Source organism: Mytilus californianus, unplaced genomic scaffold (genome assembly GCF_021869535.1).
Source record: "Mytilus californianus isolate M0D057914Y unplaced genomic scaffold, xbMytCali1.0.p SCAF_4, whole genome shotgun sequence".
Lineage (NCBI taxonomy): Eukaryota > Metazoa > Mollusca > Bivalvia > Mytilida > Mytilidae > Mytilus > Mytilus californianus.
In genome coordinates, this window is record NW_026262690.1 from 76,144,280 (window position 1) to 76,156,464 (window position 12,185).

The window sequence follows — 12,185 nt, forward strand, 5'->3', positions numbered from 1 at the left end:
TGAAGGTCTCCAGAAGTATTTGGTTGAGTTGACTTGATAAAAGTTATTCCAAGGACACGTGTTGTATCCACTGAAATCGATATAATAGGAATAAAAAGATATGTGGGGAATACGTAAATGAGATAGCATCTAAAAGATGCAAATAACCGAAAAAAAATATAGAAGTCAACATGCAATCTTCACCAATATATGATATATAGAATGCACTAGTTCAACCGAGTTGGTAATTGGAAAAGTTGTGGATAAATGCAACAGCAACTATTGAAAATCAAATAACATTAACGTTACAAAGTTATCTACTGTTGTCTGTGTTCTGCTCTTTTAACTGTGGCAGTGTTGTTATTCTCAAATTTTCATGTCTTTGTTTTGCTCTTTTAACTGTGGCAGTGTTGTTATTCTCAAATTTTCATGTCTTTGTTTTGCTCTTTTAACTGTGGCAGTGTTGTTATTCTCAATTTTTCATATCTTTGTTCTGCTCTTTTAACTGTGGCAGTGTTATTATTCTCAATTTTTCATACACAATATCATAGTATTACAATAATCAAAAATGCAATACGATCAACCTGATACAAGATGTGCTGTGTGCTTTTCTTCAAGTATTAAACCCCTCATCAGTAAAAAATCCTATCTAAAAGATCTGTTTTTGACCAACAGGAAGAACTACGAGGAACTGTAACGTGTCACACGGCATGGCATAACCAGATGAAGCTGGGTGTCTAATATCAAGAATTTATGACTTGTTTTTGCTAAAAACAATGCGACCAAAAGTGAGTTACGGGCAGACGGACAGTGGTAAAGCAAGATTGCCTTTTGGAGCGGGACAAAATAAAAAGTATGACAAAAATTTCAGTGTATATGACACGATATTGTGGAGAAACCTTTCTCTAGTAGGTTTGGTCAAACACTTTCGGAAGCCAAATAAATGAAACATAAAGAGCGTCAAACAGAAAATGTTTAACAGAATCCTTGTTTCAACATGCATCAAATAGCACTTTCCTGGACGGTATTTGTTAAACAAATAACTTCTCAGAACAAAAACATGTTTTACAATTGTGGGAGTTAATGGGGAGGAAATTTTACTGAAAGCAATTTAACAAAGAGCATTTTAATAACTAAATTGTCAATACTTTTTGTTACATATATTTACTAACATAACATATATATGCAGTATCATGCGCTACATAATAACGCCTTTCGTAAACGTTCAGCAAATATAAATATGAAATTTAACACAGTTCACAAAATCCATAAGTGACGATAAGTTTTAACAAGAAACGTATAAACAAGGGAGATCCATAATCATTGACCGCAGATCTAGTTTATGTGGTTCCGTTTCCAAAATGTTGACAATGGTACATTTTTATCTGTGCAATTAAAATTATAATAAGTCTTTACAAACTAATGAAACTTTTAAAATGTATGAATTGATTATTGCAATATTTTGATCAATTTTTTTTTATTCCATTTTACTGTGAAATGGATTATTTTTGTTTGCATATGGCTGCATTAACCTTAAACACAATTCAGGTGGAAAGGGGCGGATATCTATGTTAGATTGAGGCCATGAAAAGGGGTTTTATTTTTTCAAATGTATACGTGGTTCTTCTATTTCTATTTGATCTTTTTTTCATTTAAATTTATAAACTGACATACAGCTCCATTCAATTGTTCTCTTTTAAAGTAAGGGAAAGGTTGTCCAAGATGATTTCGAAATACTGTGTATGAACGTTGAAAAACTTTTGCATATTAGTGCTAACATCTTCAGTTGGTGTTAGTTTTATTTGAATAACTTATAAACTTTTAAAATTCTACAAACACAAAAAAAGTCCAACGATCAACTAAAAATCCTTCAACATGCACATACAAAGCTTTGGTTAATCTTTAAAAAGATCTGATCGAAGATTGACGATTGTGAATCATATCCTATTTAGATTCACCAATCACAAAATTTGTAGTTTTCAAAAAAAAACGATGTCATATTAATTTGGTGTCTAAAAGCACGGTGGTTTCATATCATCATTAAATAACAGATTTTCGTTAAATATTTAATATAGTTTTTAAATTTGGTGAAAAATTACAAAATGGGCATTCTGGTGGACACATACTAATTTTCACTGCAAAATAATCTAACGGATGAGGACAATTAGCATTATTAAGATATCATTATAACATAAATAAAAACTTAATTAACATTAAACATAAACAAAATGTAAGTTTAAAATTTTATCTAAACATTTTCTTTACAAAAATAGAATCATTTAAAAAATATAAGCATTATCTAACAATAAAACTAGAAATTAAACATATTTCTTATTTTAAAACATAAATCAGCAACAACAGACAATAGCATTATTACAAAAAACAGCAGTTGAAACAATAAAAAATTAACACGGTTTAAGAATACTTTGAATTTCTACAATAACACACATTTCGACAACATTAAATACGACAAATTAAATCACATATATGGTTTTTGCTATAACATGATATATAAACATAACAATATAACAGACAATTTCTAAAAAGATATCTTTAAGTTATATAAATACAAAACCCTATTGTATATACTATGTTATGATTGAGGATAACTTATACCGAAAAATATTCCAAAGCCATGGCATTGTTCCGGTGATATTTAAAGCAAAACTACGAATATAACATATTGTCTTGTATTTCTTTATTTCAAGGTTCCTGATGAAAAATCGAAGGAAATTTGAATTATTTTAACGGTGTATTAAATGTTTAATCAAAGATTTGGACAAGTTTACTTATTTAGAATTTGCAGTTAATTTATAACGCGTCTGATAGCTGATTCTTTGTATCACGGGGTGTGGGGTACAAGTCAACGAGACAGCAACCCAACAACATAAAATGCAAAGAGAGCAAGAGTTGAATGTTTGAATCATGATTTTCGTATTCCATAAAAATCAGGAAAACTCTAAAATATTGGTACCGGCCTTCTATCATACCAAATTGTCATAGCATTCAAATTTCAGAAGAATTTATAAACTATTAAAAAACAAAGCTTTAAACGACGACGTATGAATACAAATTGATCAATTTCGTTATTTTCAATGTAACATGGTTGAAGTGTATTCAAACAAGTTTATATTAAATGCAACTTAGTTGTAAATCAACTTTCATTCTTTCAAGTGTCGAATTATATTTAGTTTTTTAAATGTTATGAACATTTCTTGTATGGAACGGTTTAAGTGAGGCAATTTTATTAACTTGTTAGCGGAATGTCATTGCCTGATAAAATTGAGCATTTGCAAAGAAAATAGGCAAAATGGTTGTATTACAGAAAAATTTCGGGACAATACCATTTGCGTCGGAATATCACTCGATATTGGACGGGATCTTTGTAATCATAACAAGTGCATTGATAGATAAAATGTACATAAATATGAAAAAATACAAAGTCATTCATACGTAAGTATCATAACTTGTCTGCCTCGTCTATCCAGAAAAAAAAAGAATCTTCCTGAGTATTACTTGCCTCAGATATTGAATACAAATTTCTGTACTTCAAAAGCACAAGTCAAATAATAAAATTTCTTCTGTTTTCCTGACCAAAAATGGTCTTAAAAAGAATCTCAAAATTATTTAATAAACTATTTTAGTTTTTAAATATCGTCCTTTTCCTTAATTTTGAAATAGGGATACGAATAATGCAGTAAAAATTGCATGCTAATACTCAATTATCACTGTATAAATTGAATTCACATAACCATTTGGTCTTCAAATCTGAAGACATTGTTATCAGCCTAAAAGAAGGTCAGAATGTCTTCCTTTATAATAATTTCTATCAAATACAATGTCTGAATTTAGAGAAAATTCGTGTCATATGTAAAAAAAAATATCTGTGTATATCACAGCTGGCCATTTCATTCCGGATGATGATTCATTTCTACTCCGGAACAGGTATACCGTCAATTGTGAGCATCTGGTTTACTGTAGCGTTACTACATCCGGCACTCTGTAGAGAAATCCTAGCTTTGTGGGCTCCAACGCAAAAATCAACGGTAGCATCGCTGGCATCGTCGTCTGGAAAATTGTTCTGAAAGATAAAAAAAATAATATGCAATTGCAATTACAATGTAAGTGTATGACTTTTGTGTACACTTCTGTTTTTTCTTTTTAAAAATTAAAATGTTTTCTCGTGTATACACTCATTGACATGTTCAACAAGTTTCAAACATATTTTAAATGTGGATATTTTCCAGAATTATATACGATAATGTAAGAGGCAGATGGAAAAAAATCCGGGATAGAAGAGCTAGATTGATCAGTAGTTTAGACCTGTAAAAGTTTAATCCGCTTCCAAAATGCACAGAAGTTATTAGATAAAAAAAACCGTACTAGTATGTAATTCAAAGTAAATAGCTACCGACCAAGTAAGCTAGAGAAAATAAACATTAACCTGGGATATGCAAAAATCTTCAGTTTAGCTGGGTTTTTTTTTATTGATGGTAAGGAAATAACGCCTTGAAATATACTTTGAAATAGTTAAGTCTGCAGGTGATACTTAATTGTATTTAGTTTTAACATATAAACATAAAAGAGAGCATACTATACGATTTCATACTTCTGATTTAAATAGGTTTAGGTCGATATACTAGTAAGCGTATTCTATAAAATGGTAAATCTTAGATAGCAACATGATTCGTAACCGATAATGACAAACTAGTCAACTTGTCTCCTGCATATTGCTGTTTTGTTATTTCAGTAGTATGTCTTCTACATTGTGGAAGTAGAGACAATATTTGCAAACACAGTTTGTATGCTATTTTTTCAAAATACCACAATTTTCTTACAATGATGGCGCCAGGAAACTAACCTACAAATCGATTATTTTGCAGAATACTGGTGTCCCCTTACGGCATACTAGTAATCTGTGAAAAAGAACTCGAATGGAATTATTTACTTATCATGTCAGGTCTGACTTGAGATACCTGTATTCTTTTCGTATGTAACAAAATGATCTCCAAGTCTCGTGCCAAGCAGACGACAACTATTGGATAACTTTAATCAATGGATTATATTGCAGAATGTAGATAACAAAATCGTTATTTCAATGAAAATGTATATTCGAGACAATATCAAAAGTTATAATATTCAATTTCGTCCTATGATCGATTTATGTATCATATATTTAAGTTTTGTCTGCTCATATATCGCCTATAAGCAAAAAATCATTGAATTAATGCATCGTTGTCGGTTTTACCTGAAGAGAGGAATCCCACGGAGATTCCATCAATATTGAAGGTATTAGCATCAATGGAAATGACTTCATGCTGATTTTTCTTGTTAGACTATAGAGTTTTTGTTTCATAACATGATTGAACTTTGTCGGATGATCTAATCTAGAGTACAACTTGTATCATTTCTTTAAACATATAAAGAGAACTTGGAAAATGAAATGGCATATTGTTTTATATCGATGATGCAAACTATCTGGAATTTCCAGATATTAAATAACATTATCAATATTCAAATGGTCTGTGTCAAAAAATGTAGTGGATGGAAAGTTTAGAATACCATCATCTCCAGAATCTTATTCAAAAAGATCTTTGCTTTGTAAATACAAAATAGCAATGATCTCATAAATGACTAATTTTTCAATAAATAGTTTACAATACATCAGAATTGTGTGCGATGATAAATAAAGGTTCATGTGCTATATTTCAGTCACAAACGGTTAACAAATATCCTTTTTGGTGGGAAAAGGTTAACTACCCATGCTTAATTGTATTTTGAAAGTCTTAAGGATAATGGTGAAATCAAAGGTTTTTCTACAAGTATCACATAAACTTAACATCAATGGTCCATGACAATGAATTCAAGGTCAGACCGACCATGCCAGACAGTCATGAACACTTTATAATCATTCCATAATCACCAAATATAGTTGACCTACTGCTAATAGTATGTGAGAAACGGACCTTTTCACGTAACTTTAAACCTTGATCACTGATCCATGAAATGAGGTCGAGGTCATGTGACCCTATCTGATGAACATGTAAACCTTGCAAGGAACCCATATACCAAAAATAGTTGTGATATTATTTATAGCAAGTACTGTGTGAAATTCACATGCCAATAAAACTAAACACGTTTTAAGCAGTCGCTGAACCATGAAAACGGGGTCAAGGAAAATGGACAGACTTGAACTTCGTCACATAAGGCATCCGTTTACTAGGTATGAAGCATTCAGGTCTTCTACCCTCTAAAGTATAAATATAAAAAGAAGATGTGGTATGATTGCCAGTGAGACAACTATCCACAATAGACCAAATGACACAGAAATTAACAACTATGGGTCACCGTACGGCCTTCAACAATGAGCAAAGCCCATACCGCATAGTCAGCTATAATTATAAAGCTTTCTACAAATAGTTTGCGCCGCCGCCGCCAAAAAGTTATCACTATGTCTTGCAATCTGCGACTTTCGTCGCACGCGAGGCAAACACCAAATAGACCCTGAACAGAAGACCCAATATTGTCCGAGGCTAAGTTCATCTGTTGGAGCTATAAACTCAGTTTTGACTTGAAAAAATGTTTATTACATTTTTTCTATATTACTTAATAATTTAGAATTTAATTATAAAGTTTTCAAACTTTAATCAATATACACTGCCAATGTTGATATTTCACAGCGAATTAAATATGAATAATGCTTAATGAGATATGTAGGTTTTCATGTTCAGTTATGATAATTTAACTGTACAGGGACATGATATTTATACAGTTCGCATTGCCTGCGTCAACTGTAACTTCCTTACTCTTAGTATAAACAGACAAACGTAGGAGTAAAAACAAGTTTAACCTTTCTAAAAAGGTAAGTAGTGTATAATATGATATCAGTATGAAGCAATGATCGTTGATTGGGTCTTGAGTACCCATACTATGATTTTATTTCTTTTTATTCCGTTTGTAATATCTTCTCCTGTACCTCACATTAGCCAATAAAACCTTAGCCACAGAATAAATCCACCAATCAGAACCGGTCTTTGTTAAGTTATGATTTCAAGATGGCGTGAATATCGAATGAAAATAATAGCTTCGGATCGTGATGCGAAGCAACAATCTCATCTCTAAAATCTAAACGGAACGATATCTGGTAGGTTGACAGAATAACTAGTTTTTGATATCTATGAATTGCCCGTCGTACAATTCCAAACGGTCATAACCAGTAGCACGTGACAAAGACAAGAACATGACGAAACCCGATAACAATGCCACATTGACGATGTTGTACAAATCACCACTATAAAATAAGAAGATGTGGTATGATTGCCAATGAGACAACTATTCACCGGAATGACATGGTCGTAAACCACTTAAGGTTTAGAATCTAATACTTTCTGGAAAATATTTATGAAAAAAACTGTCGTGATTGGACTGGATAAATTACTTTTTGTCCCGTTTTGAGATCTCGTTACTTTACTAATAAATGGATAGGAAAATTTAACTCTTAATCAAAATACGTCCTTATTTCAAAAAAAAGTCTTGCATTTTATTCGAAAAAGTTAACGTTTTGACCTTTAAAAAGATATCTTCCTATCGTTTATGGATTTTTGTAGTTTAGTATGTCGATGAATAAGTATTTTGACGTAGAATTGTTATTTATCTATTTGGGAAATTGTGAACTTTTTTCTATAACTATTGTACAAATTAAAAATTTTCAATGTTATTTAGGAGAGGAATATCTAAGTTGTTATAACTTGCGTCTGATCATTTTTGTATAAATATATGTAATTGCATATAAAATATGATAGGACGTGAAGTTATATTCTTTTTCAAGTATAACTAATTATAAAATTTTTATTCTAAAAATGCATAATTAAAATTCAATTATCTTTTATTTGTTTTCTATTACTATTAGCTTTTATTTTTCCTTAGTGCTGGTTCTGCATGCACGATTAGAATGATACATGGTCAATTTTCCAACTGTTTTCTCAGAACAGGTCATAATTTTTATTAAGTTGACGCGTCGATCGACTTAAATTTATAATTCTTGAAATACCCGCCCACCCAGCCCTATTTAAAAAAAAAATTATAATTATATAATTTTATTCAGAATTTTTTCTCCCGTGTGTTTAGCAGGTTTTTTGAAAGATAGGTTTTTGTACCTTCTGTTTGAGTAAGTTACATGTACTTGTATTGTGACTGTCATTTGTTTTTTTGTGTTGTGTGTATAGTTTATGTTGTGTAGACTTGTAAGTTTTTGAGATGCTGATCCAAGCCTAATAAATGTTTTTACATACTTTTCTTTTGTTTGAAATTTGCCAGAGAGATTTAAAAGATTGAAGAGTTATTGGTAAAAAAAAATAAGATGTCGGTTATGATTGCCAATAAGACAACTCTCCACTAGCGTCCAATATGACTTTAAAATGTCAAAATGAAATAAGTTATCCATAGTCCCCTATTATATTTAAAACGGCGATTTTGCAATCTATTATAAAACCTCAAGCAGGTTCTGAATGGGAAACACTTTAATAATCGCAATTACGACTGTAGATTTAGTTTAAGTTAAAAAGCTTTCTTTCTCATGAACTAATGATGGTTAAGTTGTTTTCAACTAAAAGTATATATCTTGATGATGAAAATATAATCTTTGAAAATAAGATGGCAGGAATCTGATCAATACCTTGAAAATTTTACAATTTTTTTTAAATTTGAATTATTGGCATATGTCAAATATTTTATAACTTGAAAAATAAAACTCGCGATGTGGATTATTTTTTTCTTAAGATAAATTAAAACTAAACTGTTAACCGAAAAAAATCTTTGAAAGAGCAAATTATTGCAATCTGGAATTCTTGAGAAAAAAAAAGTAAAGAAATCAACAAAACTAGTCAAAAGATAAGTTTCAATTTAACTTCTTAATAAAGAATTCGAAGTTAAAATTAAAATGTTTTCTGTAACAGTGGCAGCTTCTCTTCCACTATGTAACATATTTTGGTTTTATCCTAGATCTTTTTCGGTAATATCAAATATCTTTTTCGAAACAAAATATTTTCAGATATATCTATTACTATTCAATTTTTCATACAGTTTAACATTTACATATAAAAAATCCAGAGACTAGACTTTTGTGCCAACATTCGACTATTTAAAAATTATTTTACCTCCAAGCCTAGCACGTATAATTTTCTTTGTTTTCGATAATACTGATACCTTATGCCTTATTCCTTATTAAAATGATCCAATTCAAAAAAAAAATATCTATAATTTCTGTAGCAATCATCCTTCAATGCATATTATTTAACATGGAATTAGCGCAGAACATGGAATCTTACCAAGCAGTCCATTTCCTCTCCGTTAAGGTAGACATCAAGCGTATCTTTATCTGAAAAATGTCAAAAAGAATTATTCATTACTATCTGAATTAGTTTATTAATAAATGCAAATTGTACCGAATATCAATATAGTCTCAGTGTCTTTAATGTATTTGAAATTTTGTGTGCAGGGATTATACATATTTTATGGTTTATTCCAGTTTGATTATTGTCTCGGTTTTCATTAATAATATATTCTTATCGACTGTCTTCTGCTGTCGGCTATTCTAGGAATGAAGTGATTAGAATGCGACTTACTTATAGTGATTTGTTGATTTTATTTCGTATGGGAAGATGTTCTGGACCCATTTCGTCTATTCAAATGGGCTTGGTGCAATTTCTGACAAAGTCTCAAAGTATTGACAGCTACTTTTATATCAACCTTTCAACTTTAAGTTGAGCGAACAAAAACCATTGCTTCTTAACTTTTTATAGTTAACAAGTTCACTCAACTTTTCATACCACAGGAACCGTATAGTATAATTGTGACGTCGGGGCTCCATTTACCTCTCATATATTATCATCTCCTCTAGAACTACTTGTTCAATTTGAAACAAATATCTAACAAAGAATTCTTTACACAGTTATTCCATTTCTTTAGATATGTCTACAAATATTGCCTCTTAAGTCAATTCTTATTACTAATTGGTAAATTTTCATATCTTTTGTGTTGATCTTCAAATCAAATCTTTTTAAAATTTGTACATTATCGAATATGTAAAAAAAACTAATTTGAATATCAAGTTGTAATTGTTTTCGCTCATATAAAGTTAATCATTAAAGTACTAATAGTGAAATGCAAATGAAATTCAGTCAAGAGATACATGCACACGAAATAAGTTGCATTGATTACTGAGTCTGTCACTCAGTGGTTGTCGTTGGTTGTTGTTTGTCAAATTTGTTTTTCGTTTATTGTTTTGCCATTACTCAGGTTTTGTTTTTTTGATTGTTCGAACTGTTTCACATTGTGTCATGTCGGGTCCTTTTATAGCTGAATAATTTACGGGTTTTGCTACTTATTGAAGGCCGTACGGTGACCAATAGTTGTTTAAATCCGCTTCATTTGGATTCTAATGTTAGATAGTTTTATAATTGACAATCATATCATATCTCATTATTTTATATGTTTTCTTCAAGTTAATGAGTTTATTGAACTTGTCGTCTATTTTTGGTTAATTTATCGTGAATACGAAATCTCGGTTGTATTTTCGAAAGAGAACGGATATAGACAAGATCACTGCGATATCAGAATAATTTTCCCATTATTTGAGTTGTGTTCTCAAAATAACTTGTTTTAATTTTATTGTTTTCTTATGTCGTCAGAATTTTTTTATTTTCATAAAATCAATCTTCCTCCAGTATCTCTTCCATTAAGACATCAATAAACATAAACCGTCACTCAATACAGTGATAATCGCAGGAAATCTATTTCATTTCAAATTAACAACATCATAACGGAACTCTAGTGTACAGAACTACAATCATAGCATTTCATAAATGTGGTTTATAGATCGATTGCTTTTATAACTTGTAATAAAATCCAAAATCAAAGTATGTTTTGGCTAGAGCCAATTCTAAAGCTTGACCAATATTTGATCAGCCCAGCATGTCTTTCTGACGTCACTTCCTGTCTGCTTAAAAAAAAACTCCGGAAGCAAGAACAAAGAAGCACAGCAGCAATTCCTTCTTCCTTTAAAGAAGAGAACTAATTTGAAAACATATGATACGAATGATGATTTTTCAAAATCATTTATATAATTAAAAGATGAAAAAGGCTTGTAAATTGAAATGCTGTAAAAATTAAAAGAGACCAACTTAATCTCTTTAATTGCATGTTTCTAGGAGTTCATCGGGTATATTAGACTATATTTATTGAAATCAATACATAGAAATGTAACTTAGACACCAATAAGTACTTCCTCTAAATATAAACAAATACGAAAGCAACACACTATAGATCAGCATAATGAGAAAAGAAAGAGATAAAACTGACGGTAGTTCAATGGTTTAAGAAACCACAAAACTGTAAATCTATTAGAAGGAAAAAATGGAATTTTTTGTGTGATGGCTAGAAGAATGTCGTAGTAACTGAATCAAGGAAAACACAAGATCGTGTACAATGCGTACGGTATATCCAAAAAACCAAGGACAAACTCTGAATCACAAGACACATATGTGCAAATGAATAGTAATATTTTTTGCTGACATAAATATTTGCGTAAACATGATGTTGGACATATAACTTAAATTCATGCATGTAACATCTGTATTCAAAAGGTATATTGCGACCCTAAAATACCAGAATCAAAACAACAATATACGGGACAATACAAATTCACATCAAGACACACTAGAAAGGGTAGGTGTAACAAGACAAGCAATTGCAATCTGTTCCCATGTAATCATATCCAATAGTTTATCAATTAAACCAAATTTAAGAAAGCCACATTCTGAAAAAAGATCTCTAGTCGTCTTCGTGACAATAACTGTGGATTAGTCAAACAACACATGATGCCAACTTTGTGTTAATATGACATCAACAGGGTTGTTTCTGAAACATTTAATTTGTCAAGATATGTGAAATTTTGGTTTAATTGATAAATAAGAAACATTTTACCGGTAAATAATAGCTGGCTTTACACTTGTTTTCTATTTGTAAGGTGATTTAGAACATGACAAGTCCTTGACTTAACCGATCACTTTTTAATTTGAATTGAGCATTATTCTGACCAGAGACAAAAGGCCCCAGTTGTTTGTCGATTATCAAATATCGTTGATCCTTCTGAATATACAAACCAAGATAAAAGCAAACAAACCAACAAAGAACCACAGGGAATAGCT

The 12,185-nt window shown here is 30.7% G+C and overlaps 1 protein-coding gene across 2 annotated transcripts in view; it reads right to left on the reverse strand.

Annotated features, from left to right (window-relative positions):
- Nucleotides 1-1,089: 1,089 nt before the first annotated feature.
- LOC127738559 (fas apoptotic inhibitory molecule 1-like) overlaps nucleotides 1,090-12,185 on the reverse strand; it is a 29,652-nt gene continuing 18,556 nt past the window's right edge. For both annotated transcript variants that reach the window (XM_052249847.1, XM_052249846.1), the window contains exons 3-4: nucleotides 9,306-9,355; nucleotides 1,090-4,060 (exon numbers count right to left, since the gene is read on the reverse strand). In XM_052249847.1, the coding sequence (XP_052105807.1) occupies nucleotides 3,911-4,060; nucleotides 9,306-9,355 (200 nt within the window). In that variant the 3' untranslated portion in view covers nucleotides 1,090-3,910. The remainder of the gene's footprint in view (nucleotides 4,061-9,305; nucleotides 9,356-12,185) is intronic.